General features: G+C 40.6%; 2 protein-coding genes across 2 annotated transcripts; both read right to left on the bottom strand.

The window, feature by feature from the left end:
* Positions 1-2,743: 2,743 nt before the first annotated feature.
* LOC111230735 (glutathione synthetase-like) lies at positions 2,744-9,361 on the bottom strand. The gene is made up of 12 exons (XM_022757565.1): positions 9,227-9,361; positions 8,191-8,336; positions 7,919-7,994; positions 7,297-7,436; positions 6,998-7,114; positions 5,902-5,982; positions 5,687-5,764; positions 4,922-4,988; positions 3,934-4,128; positions 3,395-3,476; positions 2,970-3,159; positions 2,744-2,867 (listed from the first exon to the last, which is right to left on the bottom strand). The coding sequence occupies exons 1-12, from the start codon at positions 9,359-9,361 to the stop codon at positions 2,744-2,746; spliced, it is 1,431 nt and encodes a 476-aa protein (XP_022613286.1).
* A 2,370-nt stretch (positions 9,362-11,731) lies between these two features.
* gss (glutathione synthetase) lies at positions 11,732-22,250 on the bottom strand. Its single transcript, XM_022757585.1, has 13 exons — positions 21,951-22,250; positions 21,259-21,400; positions 18,413-18,558; positions 18,174-18,249; positions 17,261-17,400; positions 16,848-16,964; positions 16,444-16,524; positions 16,042-16,119; positions 15,867-15,936; positions 15,430-15,624; positions 15,178-15,259; positions 14,483-14,672; positions 11,732-13,608 (listed from the first exon to the last, which is right to left on the bottom strand). Exons 2-13 carry the CDS (start codon positions 21,388-21,390, stop codon positions 13,485-13,487), a joined length of 1,431 nt encoding a protein of 476 aa, XP_022613306.1. The 5' UTR covers positions 21,391-21,400; positions 21,951-22,250; the 3' UTR covers positions 11,732-13,484.
* Positions 22,251-22,502: the final 252 nt, after the last annotated feature.

The raw sequence follows: 22,502 nt of genomic DNA, 5'->3' as shown, positions 1-22,502 counted from the left end.
AGAAACGTCAGAGGATGACCAAAAGCAGTAGGATTCATCCTCTGGGGACCATGAATGTCTGTACAACATTTCATGGCAAGCAAACCAATAGGTGCTGAGAGATTTCACTTTGGATCAAATTGGCGGACCAACCAATCAACTGACCAGCGAAACAGCGTCGCAATTCCTAGATTTAGCACGGCTAAAACAATATTAATATTTGCACAACATTTCCTTGTTGCAGTTTAATTTTAGCACTTGCACAGTGTTTGTTCTACAGAAGGGAGACAGGCCTATTTTTAGCAGTGTTGAGTGTGATGCTGGTAATGCATTTTCCTGGACAGACGGTAATAAAGGTAAGCTGACATCCGCTGTAGGCTTAATTCATAGATGTTTTCTAGCATCCCGGGAGGAAAACCAACACTGATACCACAGCAGGAAATTGGGAGTTGTGGTCTTAGCAGAGAATGTAAAAGGCAAAGGTACAATGAGAGCTGGGGGGACACATGTTCCCGCCACTGACAGCGGTGATTTTACTTCCAGCTATTCTTGTTAATAGGATGTAGTGGAAGTGGTAGGAACAAAGCAGCGAGCGCTATGTGGTTTAAAAAAAAGAACTCTCCTGTGCTGCGTGTCTTCTCTGTCAGAACCAGAGGATAAGCACACATACAAATACATTGAATGCATTTTCACAAGAAGTGTTTTGATCAACCACATTCACACAGACATGCATATATATAACAACCTGCTGACGTCATCGCCCCCACCAACCTTCCTCATTGTGGAGCAGAGCAGAGAAGAGCAGGGTGACTCTGACCCACTTTCATCCTGCCATGACCCACATCCTGATTCACTTCCTCTGTCCTCTGCCTGTGTGGCACACACTCTAATCCACACACTCTACTCGCACTTAAGAGGGAGAGGTCGCCAGCTAACTGGGCCAATGCTTGTGTAAGTGGCTTATTACACTGAGAATGTTTGGTCTGGAGCTGGACTGTGAGCGGTCACAGCTGAGTAGTGGGATTTGAAGAGAAAACAAAACTTGGGAGTTGCTGGATCTACCAAATTTCTGCTGAACTTTTCCCCCCAGTCTGCACATACAGATCTAATAAACTGTAAATCAGGAGGAGCATAATTCAATCCATCAGCAGGCTGCTCGGCTCCAATACCGCTGTCCTTGTTTGACACTCGAAAGTGATTTTAAAGTGCAAATCTTGCAGACATACTGTAAAGAATGAAAATGGAACAGACACATCAGCCAGAAGCAAAAGTAAAAATTAATGACAGACGCTCAAGTTGGCTGGTTTGAACTTCCTACAATAATCATGTGACACTGAACACAAAAAAACAAAACAAAAAACAATTGAGGCAATCCAAATGTTACACATGTAAACTATGCTATTGTAACCTTACATTCACCTTCTCTCTTGGACAACAGCAACAAGGAACAAAACACAGAGGTATTTTTCTTTAGCTGCTCTGACAGCTAAAAAAAAAGCACATGCTGCAGTGTTTCCTGTGGGAGATTCTCTGGTGCCGACGGTCCTCGCTGACAATGACCCCTATCTCTGTTTGATGACCTGGGATGCTAACTGGAATGTGTCACATTTGCAAGTCAGCACCAAAGACTTCGAATCACGAAGAAGAAACAAAAACAGGAAGTGCACAGAATAACAGTAACACAGTGGTGCTGTTCGAGGCTGGATTGGATTGGATTTTGTGAAAGGGATAATACCCGAGGAGGTGTAAGTTTTATGATTGTAATGGATGATGGGAGAGTAAGATATTAACCTTTACTTGTGCCAGAGTAGACTCTGATTGGCTGGAAGTTGTGGAATAACTGTTAGTAAGTTGACAGTGAAACACCTATGATACAGAAACTCATGGAGGTAGGAGACAGTAGGCAGTCAAAACGCTGGATGGATTATCTGAAACTAAAAGGTTGAAACACAGACCTTGTTAAAGTTAATCCACACCTCTCAGCCAATCAGAATCTAGAACTGTCAGAGGCCATGATAGCCCGTTCTTTGATCCACCTCTTGTTTAACACGTGCACATACACTCAAAGATTAATTATTGACACATGGGGTCAAACGCTTCATTGGTAGAAAGGCAAAGTGTATGTAGACCTCATTATTGTATCGGGATCATTAACAAGAGGGCAAGCAAGCAATATTTCAACATCATTATCAACATCGTACCATAAATAGTAGGTTTACTTACTCTTTCTATTTACTCGTTAGTTTTCAAATTAAGATTTTACATTAAAAAACATATGAGAATCTTACAAAGATCAAAGCATGGTTAAGATTAAATCAGTGATGCACAACAACAGACATGAACCCTGTGGCCTTGTTTGCTTGGTTTGAACTGTGCAGATCTCCTGGTGTGTGTTCGCTGTGAGTGGAAAATTTCTTTGGTTTTGCCGCCACCTGGTGTTCACACTGTGGAACTGCAAATGTTTCTCCATTTCTAGACATGTACGAAAACTACAGAGGAAAAGTTAATTCCAAGTTAGTTCTCTCCTAAACTGATGGGAGAGCCAGACATTTATCTCTGTTAATTTTTTACTGCCTGCATTTCCTGCTACGGTGGCCCTGAGAGCCCAGTCCAGTGCAACACTTGGGTAAAACACAAGCAATCATTGAAAACATCTCAATCAATACAAATGTTTTTTTCTGAACATTGTGTGCATGTTTCCAAATGTATGATAGGTTTTGATTTGATTGTGTTTTGTCTGTCCGCATGTGTTTCCTGAAGCTGTTTAGATGATGAGAGGATTGTCAAACGTCGTGATTCCACGCATCAATCCTGCATCGTCGTATTCGGTGCTCTTTGACCTTAAAATGTGACCAGCAACCTCATTGAGGACCATCTCTTGTCCATGCCTGCACGGAGACACAGATGCATCATGGTTAAAAGGTTAGACACTCTCTTCGTGATTCAGGCGATCTACACATTTATGTGTCTCTGTCTCGACTGTGTTGTACCTCACATAGGCTCCAAAAACTCCTATTTCATAGCAAATAGAGGTGAGCTTGAGTGGAAGTCCTTTCTTCAGCAGGATGTTTTGTTCGATCCTGGGTCGGATCCTGTCCATCAGAATATAAGCAGCTCTCCTTTCATCACCTTTAACCTCCTGTAGAACTCGGACAATGTCCTCTCCAAAATAATTGTTCCCTGAAGTCGGAAAGCGGAGACATGTGAGGTCATGTGAAGTCAGTGTTACAGTCAGTGACTTATAACGATGTAAAGATCTATTTGAAATTCAGGAAACTGTATCCCAGTAACATGCGGTATGAGGGATGTTCATCAAATGGAAATGGACATGTGAAGCATCTCAAAGAACATGTCAGACAGCACCAACACATGTCACACACCAGCTTTTTCAGAAGGTGTGCTGATGTCATCTTACCTCCTCCTTCTCTCTGAGGCTTCAGGACAAACTTGTCTGGGTTGGCCAAAGCCATGGCCACAGTCCGGTCTCCCTCTGGACCCTGGTGTGAAAAACTTTTTATTCTCATTCTAGTTTTGTGACAAACACATAATCATTCCTGTGTGAAGAATGTCTTTCAGGACACCAACTGGACCAGCACCAGCTTTTATGCTGTAAGTGAACACACATGTTTTAGCCTCAGACAGACCCAGACTCAGATGAGGAGTCTGTTGTGACCAAAATCAGAGACTAGCAGACATATCAGAGCGGTTAGCATAGTTAGCATCTTATATTTGTGTATGTCATTTGATAGCTTCTAACTGTTAGTGGCTGACATAGTGTTAGTGGTTGTGCTAATGCAAACTCTTGCTCTCTGTACTGACAAGGTTTCAGGTTTCAGATGTCTTATTTGGCAAATTCAATTCTTCTGTCCTTACGAATCCTAGTATCTCATGTGGCCTTATCACCTCTTCTGTAACAGATAAAACTGTGCATGTATGTGTGGGTCAGACTCTTACCATGTCTAAAGTGTAGAGGCCGGCGAACGTCGCTCTGATCTGCTCCACTACCTGAGGCTGGTCGGGGAAGAACCTCTCCAGGACTCCAGGTCTTGCGAGCACCTGCTGGACCTTCTTGGTTCCTGCCAGGTGAGTGCTGATGTCTGGGCACTTCACAGCCAGAGAGCGCTCCATGAGAAGACGAGCGTCCCAAGTCTGCACCATACATAAGTTCTGTGTTAGAAATGATTCACAGCTGGAAACGTTCCTTTCCATTGAATTAATGAATGAATTAATCTTTTTCCTTTTTTTTTTTTTTTAAAGAAAAATACAAATATGTTCAGAGCAACACACACAACACACACAACACACACAACACACACAACACACACACAACACACACAACACAACACTTCAGGAAGTTAAAAAACTAAATATCAAAATCAGATCACTTATGCTGAAAAGCATAAGGTCCAGAGAACCTGATGACCGGTCACACCTCTGGATGAGCTTCTGTTCTACTAGGTCTCACTTTTATTTTGTTATTTTGCATGTTGTTGAGTTTGTTTTGAAGACTTTCTGCCCCCTGGTGGCCAAAAATTGTTTAATGCAGCTTTAAAGCTGCCCCAGTCCTTTTTTTTTATCATAAACACTGGATGCATAATGTGAGAAGTGCTGCTGAAAAAGATGAACCCGCAAAAAATTATCACTCAACTCTGCAGTTCACACCTGCCCAACACCGACGTCAGACAGACACATTTAACAGTGGAGCCAGAAATTTCCCTCGGGAGTTTATTAAAGAGCAAAACAGAGCTAAGAGGAGAGTGAGTGGTGGCCTTGAATCTGCTGCATGTGCAAATAAGGACGTGTTCAACTGTTCAAATCTATAAGGTGACAATGTGTCAGTATTTGTGTTTACAGCTTGGTTCTGCTGCTCAGAAGTTGCCAAAAAAAATGGGTTAATTCAGCTTAAAAGTAACACAGATATTAAGGAATATTCATATCTTACCTGCTCAGTGTAGTGCTCTGGCATGTAGCCGTAGCGGTAGTAAACAACAGCTACCTCCAATCCATCTCTGCAGAGTTAGAGTTTGTGAGACCTGTTAGCAATGTCCTCAGCAGAGCTAAAGGAGATGATCAACTGTGGCTTTGTCAAAATACTACAACTGTTGAGAGGCTCAAAATCAAAATGACAGTTTAAAGAATAGTCCTGCAGTAGGTGAGGAATGACCAATATCAGTCTGTTAGCTGTGCTATAGCCAGCAGGAATTTAGCTTAGCTTAGCTTATAGACTGGAAACGGGGGGAAACAGCTAGCCTGACCTACCAGGACCTCTAAAGCTCACTAACTAACATGTTATAGCTCTGACCACTTACTGAGGTCGCCCAGTAAAACAGTTTCAGCACGTAACCATGACAACTTCCATCCCCTTGTTCTTTGACTAATCGTCCTGTATTTATTGTTTTGTTTCCCTCGTCCTGTTCATGTTCTGTCTTTGAAAAGAAAAAAAAAAAAAATACCGTTCTAATAAAAACCCTTCTAAAACCACAAATGATCATTTTTACATTTTGCATGCAGGCACTACATTCATTATAAAGCATACAGACGTGTGTGTGGTATCCATCTTCTCATCTAACTCGGTACGAAAGTGGGTTGGCATATAGCAACAAAACAAAACTATTCCTTTTAAGAACCTTAAACTATAAACCACGATCCCTCTCTGTCATTCAAAATTCAACTGCAAATGTTTCACATCTTTTAAAAATGCACTCACATAAACAATCTTTTGTCGGCATCGAGAGATCCTCTTCTCGACACCTCGTCAAACCTTCTGTGGACAACAGGAATATTCCTGCACAGAAAGAGGGAAAGTAATTTTCTTCATACACAAAATGTTATCTGAAGAGTTGAGACTGAGAAATTAGAAAATGTTGTGTTTCATTTTGACATATAACAACTTAAAGTATCTTATAAATCCTCCGTGCTTACCTGTTCCAAAGCTCCCTCTCGATGGTCCGATGGCTGAGTTTGCTCAACTGGACCTCCTCAACCAGAAACAGAATCACTGCCCTGCAGGACGAGAATCAAGATTATTGCTCATTTGTTGATATTATTCAGTCAAGGATAAAGATAACATGCACTCAAAAATAGCTAATCTCTTCCTCAGGGGTAAAATATTATCATTCTACTTTACAACCACGTTGCTACTAAACGAATCAATGAAAATAACACTGACTGTTATTGGACAGTGTGATAATTATTTTACTCTGGGAAACAGAAAATGTAATGAAATATTAGTTCAATGTTTTTCACACTTTACTCTAGAGATTTAATTTAGGATGACCAAGAAATCAAATCAAATTAACAAGTACTGAAAATACATGGGGTAATAGAAAAAACTAGAATTACCACCTCGTGGTTGTATGTCTCTGCCAAGCAGTCAAATTGCACTTTACATCCACATCTGTCCAGATTCATATAATATACAGAATGTAATGATGACTTTAATAAAAGGAAGGAATTTAATAAAAGAAAAAGTGAAAGTGAATTCTTGAGTTATGGCTCAAAACATGTTTGTGAGTTCACAGTGACCTTGACCTTTGACTCTCAAAATCTAATCAGTTCATCTTTGAGGTCTTTCTAATATATCGCATTCATGAGAATGTGATGGACTCACAATTTGAAAACATTTTGGGTTCTGTTTTAACGATCTAAATTCATGGAGCAAGTGCATTTAGTCCAGATCTACTTTTGCTAGTTTAAAAGCAGAAAAAAATGGTCACAGTGCCAGGTGCACAGTTCAAAAGGATTGTACTAAGTCTCTTAATTAATCAATCACGCTATAATCCAATCAGAGTGCCATCTTCCTCCACCTTGGCGGATTGCGACAACAGAGGATTTGCTGGGTAGTAAGAAAACATGCTTCTCTGCAGAGGACTTGTGTTATTGTGTGGTTATCATATGTGATCAACCTAAACCTGCATTTCTCTGGCTGTGACATCTTCTGTTCTTCTAACTGTTCTGTTGAAACACTTACACGTCACATACAGATCACATATATGTTGACCTCAACCTCTGCACTTACTTGTGCTGTCCGTAGAGCTCCCAGGCCTTGGCGAGAGCGGCACTCATTCGAGGAGTCCTGCTGGTGTCCTGGATACACTTGCTCTCTTCCAACAGACCAACTGACTTCATCGTGTGCCTGACACATTGAGAGGGCGAGATGAGCGGGGCATGATCATGGTTGAGTTTATCCGACGCTGCTCTCACCATTTGTAAATTTCGTAAATTCCTCTTAACAGCAAACATACACTTTACATAGTCAACATACCACCCCACTCGGTTAAATTAAACCTAATTGATCAACAGGTCCTCCTCACGCACCTGTGCACAACAGAGAGGCGGTCAGATACGCCAAAACCACCGACAGCAATAGTGTTGATCTCTATTTGCTTCAGGGACGACGTTCGATCCGCCCTCTGATCCACCATGTAGTCAGACCGGTTCAGTCCCACCACTATGGACTGGTAAGTAGAAGATTCACAATTCACTTACAAACTCAAATGTCACTAATAAAATTAATTAAAATGATGACTAATAAATCATTTCAATCTGTATGATCTCATTTTGATCTTTGGGGAGTGTTTAGTTTAATTACTCTATTTTAGTCTCAGCCTGACAGAAACCTTCACCCACTCATTTGCACTGAGAAATGATTGAATTGGCTAACCTGAAATTATATATATATATATATATAATAGTCCCTGACACATTAACATAGAGAATTAGGTCTCCAGTAGGAACCATTGCTGTTGGGACTGACTGTCTCAAATATTGTAGGAAAGTCAGTAAATGCTAAAATACATTGTTTGTTTTGGTCTTTACGGGATGTTTGTTGGCTGTAAGGAAAATGTCAAATGACAATTATCTTTATCCTAAGAGAGAAAATGGTGTTTCAAAGCCAGGTTACCGAAACATTGTTGACATTATAAATGGAGTTTCTTACCTGTGTCCGATCCTCCTGCTGCACTTTTCTGTATATGTCAAACAACTTGGCTATGAAATCATCTGCCTGGATAGTCCTGTGATGCAGAAGAAGAGAAATCATCAAACAATACACCTCAGTGAACTTTTGTATTCATCACCTTGCAAATCACGGCAGGTAAAGGCAGTTTACATGGGAGCATAATTAATTGAACTTGCACATGGTTTTAGTAAAAAAAAGGCTTCAACAATCAACACAATTTTCTAATTCATGTCATCATCCTTCTTTTATACCCGTCAAGAGCCTCTTCCAGAAAGTCTGGGTCCTGGCTGATCTTGTCCACCAGTGTGTTAAAGTGAGTGTGCACTGCCAGAGCCTGGAGGAGGGTGGCTTTGGGCACAGGAGAGGGGAAGAGTGTGAACGGGGCAAAGCTAACGGCCTGAAAAGATGAAACAAATGTATTCACTCATTACGTTGAAGAAACAAAAAAAGATAGAGGAGTCAATATTTATTACTCAATAAATAATGAAGAAATTAAAATAAAAAAATTAATTATACATCTCTCATTTAAAAGTGAATATTGATGTAACATAATGTGATAAACAACAACAAACAATTTTACAGGACTTATTTGTAAGTTTTGCTATTGCTACATGGCCAACGTTAGCATAAACAGCTGTTTACTTAGCAGCCTTGCCAAGAGCTTCAGCCATTGTTGCGTTCATAAGACAAGAGGATATAATACGTCCTCTGAGCGGTGCTACTTCTTAAGGACAGGGTGGATGCTACAGTGACTCGCTATCGGAAAGTGACGAGACAGTCCGACCGGGCCTGGGCTAGCTGGTTAGCATGCTAACCTCAGTAGAAGAAAAGACGTGATGGCAATAAAAGCAAAACAAAAGGGTTGCTTTCCCCTGAGACAGCTCTTGGTGAGTAAAGGAACAAAGTTTGACATTGAACTCACAAACGTAGACTGGTAAGTCAACAGCTGCTAATGCTAACATTGGCTATGCAGCAATAAGAGAACGTATAAATTGCTCCTTTAAGCTCCTTCATTGATTTTTACTAGTGACTTTGATGTCTTTTTCTTCTTTTTTGACATGTCTGAAAATCCTAAAGTTGCATTTTCACCACTTGGGGGCAGAAGAAACATGTTGTAAACACACCAGTGACATTGTTGAAATGGATAAATTGGTAACTTTTGCTTAAATTCCTTCCAATGCTTGGTTTCCAAACCTATGGGATTCTACCTCTTATGTCACCCTCTAATGGAAACCAGTCACTAACATAAAATTAAAACAACTGAAGAATCTGTGTGGCTGCCCCTACCTCAGATGAATTGGGGGTCTCGGGTGTCCGTAATAAAATCCCATGTTGAAAAGCCATCTCTTTCGCTTCATCCACCAAACTGTTTAGTCTTTCAGCATTTGTGATCAGCTGCTCGAGAATTACTTTGGTTGCCATCGCTGTGGGCCTGAGGGATAAAACACAGCAAACCTTCGGGGAACAAATATACACATATGAATGAAAAGCAGAAGCAAAAACTCAGAGATCCACTTTAAAATAAAAGGACTCTGCTCCAGACAAGTTTAAATTAAGGGGTTAGAGAAGAAAGACAGAAAAGCAGATGGTAACTGCAGCTGTAATTATCACTGTGGTGGGTGTAACACATGACTTCAGGTGGGATTACAATCACTGACCAGCACAGGCAGTGTTAAAATCATCAGAGAAACCCCTCCAGTCCAAACAGGGCTTGAGCCACACAACACAAGCATCACACAAGAGCAGCAACATAACCAGTCGTATGATTTAATGTAGTGCAGTGTGTGCGGGGCTCAGGAGTTCCTGTCCTGTTACAAGTCAAAGTTAAAACCACGACGTTTGATGCGACCTGTAGGAGAAATAATCCCAATTTAAAACGCAGACAGTATTTTAGTTCCTGAGCCCTCAGATGCTGCTGGATGGTGGAGACGGTTCATAAAAATGAAACTAAGAACAGAATGAGGAGAAATTACATCGTGTGTCTTTCAGTCAGATTAATCTGCAAAACCTGAATCTAGGAATCTGACATTCAGATCATCATACATCTTCATCAGATCTTCACCAGTTGATGTGCATTCATTACATGATAGTAAACATTGGCTTACCTTGCTCAGCCACGAATACCTGTCAGTGTCACCGCACTTCTGAGAAAAAGGTGTTGAAGAGGCGACTAGCTTCAAAGTGGGACTCGGTCTTCCTCTGACATAGTGTAATTGTGTCTGCCTCCCCCATAACCAACCCAACCAGTCTCACTTCACAGGCCCTGAAGTCACAGTCTTCTCAGATCATCCAGTGCGATTTATACTTATGACAGTGTAAGTAATTAAATAAGTAGTTTAACTACATTTTGCAGTAACTTGATGGTAGTTCAACTAAATTCACTTACTACTACTTAAACAAATTTAGGGCCATAAAAGGAAAGATTTTTCTTTTAAATCAAAAATACATTTTTATTTTATGATTCTTTACTGTACTGAGCTTTCTGCACTGTAATTGAACTCCATTTCACCAGCCCCCAACCACTTGTGAAGGCATGCCCAGGCAATGCATTCTTCAGACAGGCTATCCCAAAAACCTGACATTTGTCTGGTGCACATGCAAAAACCAAGGGGGAGGGGTCGCTCAGTGCTCACACAGCTACAGCAACGTCATGGATAAACCTCCTGAAGCTCAGCTCGAGGAAGAATCATCATGGACATACCTCAGCGGTTACTGCAGACAAAGCAAAGCCGACATTGCAGTGTAAGGGAATCGGTAGCTTCCCCAACACTGACTGGTGCAGAAACAATCGCAGACGATGAGTGTGTGACTGTTTCACTGTTGTTGTTTCTTTTATTTTTCTTTATCTTGTATTAAACTGTCTACATGTTCAGTGGCAAGAAAAAGTCAGCGAACCCCTTTGGAATGAGCCGTTTTCTGCATTGATTGGTTATTATATGTGATCTGATCTTCATCTAAGTCACGAGTGTGAACAAACACAGTGTCCCTAAGCTAATACCACACAAACCATTATCACCTTTTGTGTCTTTATTGAACACAGTGTTGGAGTATTCCAGGATATTAAAGCTAAAACTGTTTAATGATTTATACTAGTGGATAAGTCGGTGCTAAGGGTGAGTGGTTCTTTAAACATCTGCCTCAGGGACACTATTTTCAACCACTGATAAAGATCGCTCTATGGGCATGTGTAGGGGGCAGCCGGAGGTAACAGAGGTAAATAAGTGGTAATTTATGTGTATACATTAACTCTCTTCCTTTTGGCGCGCTGAGCTTTAGGTTACACTCAAGGTCGGAGTCAGATGGGAAGGAGGAAGCCAGCAGAGCCAATCAGAAGACGACAAAACAAACAGCAAAAGCTCCTTCAATAGCCATTAAACATTCACACTGCTGGTAGGAAAAGTAGCTGAAGCCTTGTGTTTAATAACTGGTCAAACTTCCTTTGGGACCAATAACCTCAAACCAGCTCTTCCATTAGCTGCTGATCAGTATTTTGTGTGGTATTAATAATGCATTAATAGTATTAATGTGTGGTATCTAACATTTATGAATAATTGCTGAGTCACTGTTAAACTTGCTTTTGTAATAACTTACAATGGTCGTTGTAACCTTTAATGTCAAGACGATAAAGAATGCTTATTGTAAACTGTTATTACTGTAATTTGTTATTCTGATATTAATATGACCTTGACTGCATCACAGTTTGGTGTAATACGCTTTAAGGATTTAAGGATGTCCTTTGTCTGGGACCAGAATAAATATGACCCGATTAAATGAATTTAATTCGACACCGACTGATCACAGAGTTTGTTTTTTATTCATCACCTTCATCATATCTTTATATTTCCAGTTACAGTATTAACCCCAGAATGCACCACGAGAGGTCAAAATGAGTGAGTGAATGACCTGTGAAGTTTGGCCTGAGAGTCGAGCAGAGGGGGGCAGCTGTGGTGTGTGAGTCTGACCCTGAAACTTTGATGATGAGATATTCGACTTTCTGTTGCTGCAATTTCAATAGAAATATCATTCATGGTCACAGCTGGAGTGGCTCAGCTTTGACATTTCTTTGTCAAAAGAAATCCACTGTCACTGAAACGCAACATCTCCTGCATTCATAAGTTGTTTTCCCTTACTGTAAAAAAATACATACTTTTTAAAATATTTTTCTTATTATTATGAGTATTATGATTATTATTATTTATAGTAGTAATACTAGAAATACTGTAGCGGTAGCAATAGTAGCATTAGTATTATTACTTTCTGCATAATTACATGTACAGTTCACCACCCAGCTTCAAGCATCATCTGTTCTCATCAGTGTGAAGTCATGTGAAAGTCAAGTTTTTGTTAGTCGTCTGTCTCAACCATTAAAGCACTCAGCACAGTTCAGCTGATAAAAATAAGAAAATAAAGCCCATCAGTTGATGGAACAACAAAAACCGGCTGTTTAAGGACACTTGATTTTTTCTATACTTTCTTTTAAAAACTAGCAGTGCACAGTATTCCTGTTATTCCTGTTAACCTGGGCTTTTACTTGTAGAGTTTTTGCCATCATGATGATTGTTCTGTTTTAATGCAAGATGTCAAACTCCTGATAAAAGCCAAACTGCTCTTGAAAAGAGAGTCAAACTGGAGCAACCGCAAAACCATATAAAACATGAAAACACACGATGACTAAGCCTGAAAAACATCCAATTTTCCAATTATATAAATTACACAGAATCAAAACCTGAACATTAAAACTGTCAGAAAGCTGCCTGGAGGCTGCAGTGGTGTTGGACTGTGCTGAAATATGTTGTAAGATGTTTTTGATTTCTGAAACAGCTTTAACACAGAGTGTCTACACCGCTTTAGAAGAACCTCAGTGAAGATGTAGTAACAGAAGACTGACATAATATGGTGGTTTAGGCCCACACACCATATTTCTAACGTGAAGCTGAACAGAAATGTTCCAGTAAAGGAAAGAGATCATGTCGCTTAAAGAGAGACACTGAGGCTTTTAATTAAAATATTTTTAAAAATCTACTCTCATAAAATGACAAATTAGAGATAATTTATGATTCATTTTGCATTTAACAAAGAACCGATCGTCTCTTCATATAAGGAGAATTTACTGAACTGAGCATATTTTTATGTTAAAATTATGTTTTTAATCACTTACTGGCTTTAAGTTTTATAACTATCTAAAGCACTTGAGGGTGTATTTGAGAACTTTGAACAGAATCATCATCATGTCAAAAACATGGTCGTCTCTTTGGAGTCGCTGTCGCTACAAACACCAAGCTACATCAGAAGTCATACACGTTCGTCTACTGCATCAGCTCTGATAGCAGGAGGAGACCTGAATCATCCTCCAGGGGCGTGAGCGACAACTGAACCTGATCCGCGTCACAATAAATGACATATCTGCTCAGCCTCGTCTTCACACTGTAGCAGCCAAAGTTAAAATGTGACTCAAATGTGCCACCTTCATTTCGTCATTGTCCATTTGTGCATTTTTGTTTTGTTTTGTTTTTTTTTTGGTGAAAGCCCAGAAAGTAGGAACGTGTCAGACGAGGAGAGGATTGTCCAGCACGGCGACCCCTGCTGCTACGCCTCCGTCCGAGTGCTCCGAACTCTTGGTCCTCAGCAGATGGCCCACACACTCATTCATCACCATGTCTTTACCCTGCCTGTGAGCAAACGAGGAGAAACGACAGATAGAGAATTAAACAACAACATTAGCAGATGTGAGTTTTCATTCCGGCTCTTTTTGGATCTCTATTAACTAATCACAAGATCTGGCTCTTTAGTCGCTAAATGCTGCACTGTGTTCAGCAGCTAGTCTTTAACGACAAGTTGGAACAGTTTATCAGTTTATCAGAGGATCTCGCTGAAAACAGCCGTTTGCTGCTAAAAGACACTAAAATTCTCTGTAGAGCTTCAAAACCACTCAGAAACCTACGGGTGACGTCCCGGAGACTACGTCCATCTTTATTTACAGTCTATGAGCTGAAGGAACTCCGGTCGGGTCATCGCTACACGTGACTCCTTTCATACATTTGACAAATGTATTACATCTGTCGGATAAATAAAATAGCAACTCTTGTAGCTTTACAGGTAAAATGTCTACACAGCTAATATGTCTGCTGTGTCTCACAGTCCTCCAAGCTCTGGGAACAAAGTCTGAATCAGTCAGTTCATCTTCACTAAAACACATCAATGAGCTGGTGTAAACACATGAACACAAAAAGGAAATTTCCCACAAAAAATATCTAATACTTTAGTCATCTGATGACTAGCTTCAGCTGAATATGCTTATATTATGGATTTTGTCCAATTTCCCCTCCCTGTCCTTATTGGCAGTGAGTATAATATCAAAATAAATGTAATAATCCTACTTTTATCCTTTAATAAACTTGGAATTATACAGCTCCATCTGTTTACAGCGCAGCGATGTAATGAATTACTAGCGCTGAAAGCACAAACAGTTTTATTTAAATATCTCATCTGAAACAAATCCATGCACACAATGTATTTTATAGCAGTGAATTAGAGATTACATACCTGACATATGCTCCAAACACTCCTAGTTCACTGAGGCAGTTACTGATCTGGAGAGGAGCGTCTCGCCTCAGCAGGAAGTTGTGTGCGGGGGCGGGATGGATTTTATCCATCAGAATAAAGGCCATCCTCTCTGTGCTCTCATTCATTCCCTCCAGCACCTGGCAGATCTCTGATCCATAGATGTTGTTACCTGTGAGAAAAAAAAATTATAATGAAGTGTCAATAAACCATCAAGAAACTGACTCAATATTTATATTACAGAGTATATAATATAATATTTACATAGAGACTAACACTCAATATTAAGCAATCAAGCACTGAGAGTGAACTTCTCTGCTTAGGGACTTTCCTTAAGCGACTTATGCCGGCATTACACCGCACGACTTTCCAAGCAGTTTCACTGTCAGGTTGAATTTCAAATGTCAGAATAAAATCAGGAGAGTTTTGCTTCAGTTGTGGAGAACTCCCATCATCTCGATCGTTTGGTGTGAGGGGATCGTCCAAGCTTTAAAACATGTTTAATATTATCCTAATAAGTTTTTAGTCTTAGCTCGTACAGATAGTGACGTTCAAAACGACTTCTCCAGCCCCGAACAGGAAGCAGCAGACCGAGCTGATTGGTGACCCATGTGGTTTTAGGGTCGCGTCTCTATAAATGGGAAATCCATTTATAGAGACGCTTCTGTAAATCGTACCTCCGCCTTCTCGCTGAGGCTTCAGGACAAACCTGTCCGGCGCTGCCAGAGCCATTGCCACAGTTTTGTCACCCTCTGGACCCTGAAGGAACATCAGCAACATCAACAACAGGGAAACAAATGAGGAGAGGGAAAAACTAAAATTCTAATTTTAACACTTACTGTGATTTATTTACGTCTGGCTCATAAACAACTTCACAATAAAAAAAAAAGAAATAAAAAACAGCACTGCAGCATGTGTCAGACTCTTACCATGTCTAAAGTGTAGAGGCCGGCGAACGTCGCTCTGATCTGCTCCACTACCTGAGGCTGGTCGGGGAAGAACCTCTCCAGGACTCCAGGTCTTGCGAGCACCTGCTGGACCTTCTTGGTTCCTGCCAGGTGAGTGCTGATGTCTGGGCACTTCACAGCCAGAGAGCGCTCCATGAGAAGACGAGCGTCCCAAGTCTGCACCATACATAAGTTCTGTGTTAGAAATGATTCACAGCTGGAAACGTTCCTCCATTCATGGAGGACTGTAAAAGCCGCTTTTTCTTATATAATCTAATAGAGTCTAAAGAAAGCAACTGATTATTCTGTCAATTCATGTGTAATGCGGCGGCAAAGGAGAAAAAGAGTTGCATCAGTCTCTCAACAGTTTCATCTGGCAGTCCTACATGCATGATCTCTAAAAAGAAATAAGTTGAGACCTGTTCAGAGACGTAGTTCTGAGGCATGTAGCCGTTCCTGAAGTACACCACTGCGACCTCCAGGCCATCGCTGAAATAGAGTGACACAAAATCCACAGTAAGTCAAACAGTACAGTTTTAATTTGTGAATAATAACATTTCATACAATTGATTACTGTACATTAAGCAGACTTACACAAACAGCCTCTTGTCCTGATCAAGGGATCCAGTTTTACACACATCGTCAAACCGTTTTCTTATTGTGGGAATGTTTCTGAAACACATGGGAGAAAAACCTTCACGTTTACTGTGGGTTCCTGAAAGTCCATTTCCAACTGAACGATGTCCAAACTTCTCAAAAATGCAGGAAGATGCCACGAAAGATAAAAGGAGCGAAATATGTGAATTGAGGCACAAACCACAAACGTAGAAAACTCATTTCAAATGGCCATGAGGCATCAGGGGAAGAGACACAGTGGCAGATGTAGATTTGTTTTCCATTAAAACTGCATTATTTTCAGATCAAATATAAGTTGGCTGAGGCTAGAGGGGAACGGTTCACCTGCTCAAATGCAGCTCCTCAGTAATAACAGCTTACCTCTTCCACAGTTCATTCTCAATGTATCGCTGATCAAAGATGTTCCTCTGGCTCTCTTCCACCAAGAACATGATGACTGCCCTGTAATGACAACCATTACTCCTTTAAGACACCTTCACCACTACGTTTAGACATTACTCTGGACATTTAGTTACTCTGGATAGTCAACAGGTCTCTCTTACAATTGTTTTAAACAGGTAAACGATGCAGAAATTCTTAATACACTGGTTTCTTAGCCAACTGAGAATCAGGCCTTGCAGTCAAAACATACTGAGGTTTATATTGACATAAACCTTAAAAGCTGAGACTTGACACTTTAAGGTAGAATTAATCATTTTATTTCAAATTGAAGAGTCATAACAATAACAATAACAGTTACAGTCTGGACTGCACTTAATCCCCACCTCTCTGATCCATAGAGCTCCCAGGCTTTAGCAACTGCTCCAGCCAGACCAGCGGCGGGGTTGTTGTCTAGGATGCGCTGGCTCTCCTCCAGCCGGCCGGCCACCTTAAGGATGTGTCTGTCGAGCAACAAGAAGGACACTTCGTGGCAATCTCTGTCAGACATTTCTTCATCTATCTATTCAAAGCAACAACACCAGGTCATTTTCCTAGACAAAAGTTTGTGAGAGAGACAATGTGGTTTTGTTGCGTTTCTGTTTTGTTTTCAAAACCGGAAACGGTTGACAGTCGTCGAAATCTGAGCGCCTGCTCAGTCCTAGTAGACAATCTATGTTGCATGTGATGTACTGGTCACCTAAATATTTTCTATGACAGCTATAAAACGCTAAGAGAGACAAGGTAATGACCGACTCACCGGTGTACATCTGGCGTGCGAGACGAGAGACCCCCAAAACTAGCAGCAAAGGTATTGATCTCTATCTGCTTTAGGGATGACGTCCCGTCCTCTCTCTGGTCCAGCATGTAGTCAGACCGATTGAGACCCAACACGATAGACTGAAGGAAAGGGGCAGAGACACAACTCTCAGACTAGATCAGTAAAACGTAATGATTCATAATCATTTGGCCCAAGATATTGTGTGGAGGTGAAACAATAGGTTGATTAATTGATTAGTCAATGGACAGAAACACAACTTTACTGTATGTATTACTTTTCAATGAGGTGAAATGTAGTAATATCTCTAGTGCTGTATGAACAAAGTGTGGAATCCCTGTTGAAAATAGGATTATTAATAATTAAATGTGCAGTGATAATAACATTATAACATAACATTATTTTTATTTTCATTTTGAGATCATTCAGATTATTGTAGAGACCAAAGTTCGTTACTTCTGGAGGTTTTGTTATTTTTTGATTCAACCACAAGATGGCAGCACACTGAGAAATGCAAAGGTGACACAGATGGGGATTTTATTAGTGAATGAAGTCATTATCCTAAAGGACGATTTGAATGTTTGAGAATATACAGTATATAAAGTGATTTTCTGCTTATTACTCCTGTTTGACCCTGATGAAGGTGAAAGGCTGTGATTTAACATTAAGCTGTTTGAATAAAGGAGAAGAAAAGAGCAAGTCTGTGTCCAATCCTCCTCATTCATTCATTCTTTATAAAGTGCCATCATCATAATAATATCAAACTATTCCTTTTTAATGGGTCAATAACAGGGGATCTCACCCCAAAGACAACTGATAACCTTAAGAATATAATGCCAGAGTGAGCAGGGCTCAGTAGTTTACACCCCTGCAGCCTGAGAGCAGCGAGCTGTACCTGAGACCTTCCTTCTTTCAGGATCTGTTCATGGATCCTGAACAACCTCGCAGTGAAATCATCCACTGCAATGGTGCTGCAATACAAAGAACATCATTCTGTTAAAATCAACGACAGCTACTTATTTAAAACATCACACTGTTCTTCTATTATGTTAATAGAAGTTATCTTTAGAAGGAGTTTTGTATTGCCAAACTGCTGAGGAGGCCATCATTATGACATTATAGCTCATATACTACCTGGCAAGAGCGTCTCGCAGAAAGTCTGTATCCCGGCTGATCTGGTCCACCAGTGTGTTGTAGTAAGTTTGCACAGCCAGAGCCTGGAGGAACACGTCTTTAGGCACGGGCGTGGGAAAGAGTGTGAATGGGGCGTAAGTCACCAGCTGAAAAACAAGAAAACAACTTTCTTACAAATGTGAGAAAAATTTAAAAAAAATCAAAACAGCATTCATAGTAAAACTAGAATTACCGCCTCACAGTTGTATACCTCCACTAGTCAAACTGGTTTCAGGTCACATCCCTGTTTATCCACATTCATATAAAATATTAACCATCTGTGTGAAATTTTGTCATAATTGCTGTGTGACCACCAAAATCTAATCAATTCATCCTTGAGTCCAAGTGAATGTTTGTGGCAAATTTGAAGAAGTTCTGTCAAGGCGTTACTGAGATATCGTGTCCACGAGAACTGGACAAACGTACGGACGGACGGACGGACGGACGGACGACCTGAAAACAACATGCCTCCGGCTCTGGCTGTCGCCGGCGATGAGCCATAAAAACACAAGCGCAGCACATGGCATGTGGGGAATGAACATAAAGCATTTGGACTAAAAATCCCAGTAATTGCAAACACAGGCTTAACAAAAACCTTTCCCAAATCCAGAGCCCTAAAGCAGAACGAATTCCTAACATGACTTCACATTGAACACGCCCACTTTAACAGCGCTCTGGTTTTGAGCCACGGAGTCTCTTACTGGGTGGGGCTCACTTTGTCACAACACACAAATGCACATTCATCAAGTTTAGTTTTTGTTTTTTATAAATTCAAATTCTGACAAAGCAAAGCAACTTCTTTTATTGAATATGCAATTACTTCAAACATGAGTGGATTCAACAACTCGACTCACAGTGTGTTCTCAGTTCTTTTGTCCCATTATCAACTAATTGGCCAGTGTAAGTTGCATGAGCCTTTCTCAGACACTGAATGTGTGACATTGCTGGTTTCATCTGTCTGTTACAGTGATGGCTTTTTGTCATTCAGACATCTCTTCAGAAATGACAGAAATGTTCTATTAAAAGCCACAATGTTTCAAAGTATTTTGCCCTTGAAGCTTTAATTAGCGCTGAAGCCATTGTGAGCACACTGCCACTGCTTCTCAAAATTAATTCACAAATTCCTTTTTGAGAGACAGAACTCTGCTGCCTGTGTTATAATGTCAAACAGTGCACTAACACAGAATGACAAGACAAGCAAGCACTGTAAGCACATGCAGTTTGCATGAATAATAATGTAAAACGTAAAGGCAGTGCAGGTCTGATAAGTATTATGGTTGTATGAGGTTTTTATCTCCTACACTGTCGGGAAAGAATATATAACACTCTTAATGTCTTTTATCAAAACCATATAAAGAAGATTGTTCTGTCACTCCTTGATTTGATACTTTTCTATTCCTCTAAACACACAGGCTTGGTCACACCTGGCATTAGCGTGTCTCGTGTGATCCAATCACAAGTGGTCAGCTCTTAAGTGCAGTTGCGAACACATCAAAGACACATAGAGGACGCATTTGAGATCCGATCACTCAGACCACATTCAGAGGTGGTCTGGGTCACATATGTCCACATTCTTTTAGCGGTGTGAACGCAAATGTGTCCTGGGCCACGTTGAAGGACCAACTACTCTACTGATGTCCTCTGACCGCAGCTTCATAATGAACAGAAATGGACAACCTTATTTCAGTGTAGAGCTGTGTCGTTCAACCTCTCCGTGCCCCTCTCTCTCTCTCCCTCTCTTGCTCTCTCTCCCTCACACACACATACACAGAAACACATTGACAACAAACCAGTCTGTCGGATTGGTTAAAAACCAACAACACATACCTGTTTATTTGCAAATAAACAGGTATGTGTGGAAGTGAGAAGACGCATATAGACGTGCATTTTACGGCCAGGTGTAAACCACTTGTGATCGGATCACTGAAGGCGCATGCTGATGCCAGGTCTGAACAGGGCCATTCAGATCTAATCACTTGGAGGCCTTACAACAGCCGTCTACTCTGCCACAATCTAATTTGTCCTGTCACAGTTTCATAATGAACTGTAAATATTTTTAAATAGTGTTTCCACACATTGGTATATTTGTGGCGGCCCACCACAATATAAAATGGGTAAAACCTAATTTCACTGTAGATCTGTGCAGGGTGTATTCAGCCCCTCTGAGCCCCCCCGCCCCCTTTCTTTTACAAACACATTGACAACAGACCCGTCTATCATAATACAGCCAGACTGCCTAAAAACAACAACACATTTTGTCTTTGTTTGCAAACATAAATGATGTAAGTGCTTATTTGCATATGGAGCAGGGAAGTGATCTGACCACATGTAGCAACTCAAAATGCACGTGGAGACGCATTGTAATGTCAGGTGTGAACTGACGTACTTAGACGTGTACAGTTGTGATTGGATCACATGTTAATGCAAAATATGAACAGGGCCACCGTTTGCCCCTTTCATAAACATGTAAGTATCTTGAGATTGGAAACATCATCTTATTCCAAACTGTCTGAAAGTGTTATATGCCGTATATTCTGTTATACACCATTCAATTAAATCACACAATAAACCACATGAAATTGTAAGAAGTGACCCACTAGCAGGTTAGTGGGATTTAACGGCAAGTATTCTGTCGAATATGAGGGACAATTAAAAAGCATGCATTTGCAAGATGCATTAAATTATGCAAAGAAGGTCTCTGAATTGGCAGAACATGTTAATGCCAGGCAATGCTACTTTAATATTAAGCTGTGTATAACATGATATCCGGTGCAGGTCGACTAAAAATACCTGTTTCCACCTCTCACCTCCGATGCATTGGGAGTCTCTTCGATCCTCATTAGGACACCCTGCAGGAGCGCTGAATCTTTTGCCACATCCGCCAGGTCTTTGATCAGTGAAGTATTCATCATCACCTCGTCTGGTATCCCCTGGGCCATTCTGATTCACCTGAGATATGAAGAACAGTGCAGAAGTCCAAGACAACAACATCACCGAGTCATATAATCAAAAAGCAAATAAGAGGATTTTCCTTTAAATCGCTGTTTCCACTAATGTTGTAAACAGTCAATTTCGGATTCATCTGTATTTGGGTTACAGAATCAGTCGGTAAATTATCCTGCACTCACTCATGAAAACCTTAAGGGTCAATACTACAACTATCCTATAGCTGACACTAATACTAATGATAGAATTATAATAACAACAAGGCAAATATTAGGAATAGGTTATTAGTCATATAACAAAATAATAGTTGTTGGTGTTGTGCAGCCTGCAGCACTTATTCAGCGCAGGAGTCGCTGCATACATTAGACACAGCATACATTAAAAGCTGTAAATACGCATACATTATAATATTGACAAATAAATAAAAGATGCGACAGAATTACAAACTAGTAAGTTAAAAAAATAACATTAAACTTGCCAGGAATTTGCTTCCTGTGTAACATTTGTTAGAGGCACATGTAAATTACCGAAACAACAATTCAGCTTAATTTACCTGTGGCTGCCTTGGTTGTAATCAGGTACAGACGCTCAACTCCGCCGGCTAACAGGCAGTGGCTGGTGGATAGCTAATAGTTAGTTAGCTAGCTATCCTTAAGCTAGCAGGTCTCCGTAATCAGTGTTTTCTGTCCTGCAGGAAAGCACTCACAGGCGCAACGTGTCCATCTGTGTTAACCAAATAATGTCACTTATCTAAGTTTACTTCTCTCCTACAGAAAAGACGTCGCAGAAATGTCAATACAGCCACCTGTGAGGTACGAACAAGCCGGAGGCGGTGTAGCACTGCACATAGACATACTATCTTACATCTACAGGATTTACTAGCTAGCAACCGCTGATTAGTCGGTCCGTGTCCTGCTATTGGCTACGTAGAGCCGCTTCCTTTGTTTAGCCAATCAGTGCTCAGTACGTCACCAGAAAGCTTTCGGTCAGCTCCGGCGGTGAGTGAACACGGTTCAACATGCTGAACATGCTGAGCAAGGTATGAGACAGCAGTTTGTGAAACCACGTTACCTGCGAAAAGGTATTTCTGTGACAGGTAATGTGT

This window comes from Seriola dumerili, unplaced genomic scaffold, assembly GCF_002260705.1.
Source record: "Seriola dumerili isolate Sdu_G_001 unplaced genomic scaffold, Sdu_1.0 BDQW01000283.1, whole genome shotgun sequence".
NCBI classification, from domain to species: domain Eukaryota; kingdom Metazoa; phylum Chordata; class Actinopteri; order Carangiformes; family Carangidae; genus Seriola; species Seriola dumerili.
The sequence above is the reverse complement of the archived record's forward strand: the minus strand, read 5'-3'. Positions and strand labels throughout refer to the sequence as shown.

What these genes read in the sequence shown, in the direction of transcription:
- LOC111230735 (XM_022757565.1), bottom strand. Translation starts at nt 9,361, where the DNA reads ATGGCAACCAAAGTAATTCTCGAGCAGCTGATCACAAATGCTGAAAGA. An exon ending in GAGAGGGAGCTTTGGAACAG is followed by an intron (nt 5,765 to 5,901) that starts GTAAGCACGGAG and finishes CTTTCTGTGCAG; the next exon opens with GAATATTCCTGTTGTCCACA. An exon ending in GTTTTTGGAGCCTATGTGAG is followed by an intron (nt 2,868 to 2,969) that starts GTACAACACAGT and finishes GTCTCCGTGCAG; the next exon opens with GCATGGACAAGAGATGGTCC.
- gss (XM_022757585.1), bottom strand. Translation starts at nt 21,390, where the DNA reads ATGGCCCAGGGGATACCAGACGAGGTGATGATGAATACTTCACTGATC. An exon ending in AGACTCCCAATGCATCGGAG is followed by an intron (nt 18,559 to 21,258) that starts GTGAGAGGTGGA and finishes CTTGTTTTTCAG; the next exon opens with CTGGTGACTTACGCCCCATT. An exon ending in TGAAAGAAGGAAGGTCTCAG is followed by an intron (nt 17,401 to 18,173) that starts GTACAGCTCGCT and finishes CCTTTCCTTCAG; the next exon opens with TCTATCGTGTTGGGTCTCAA.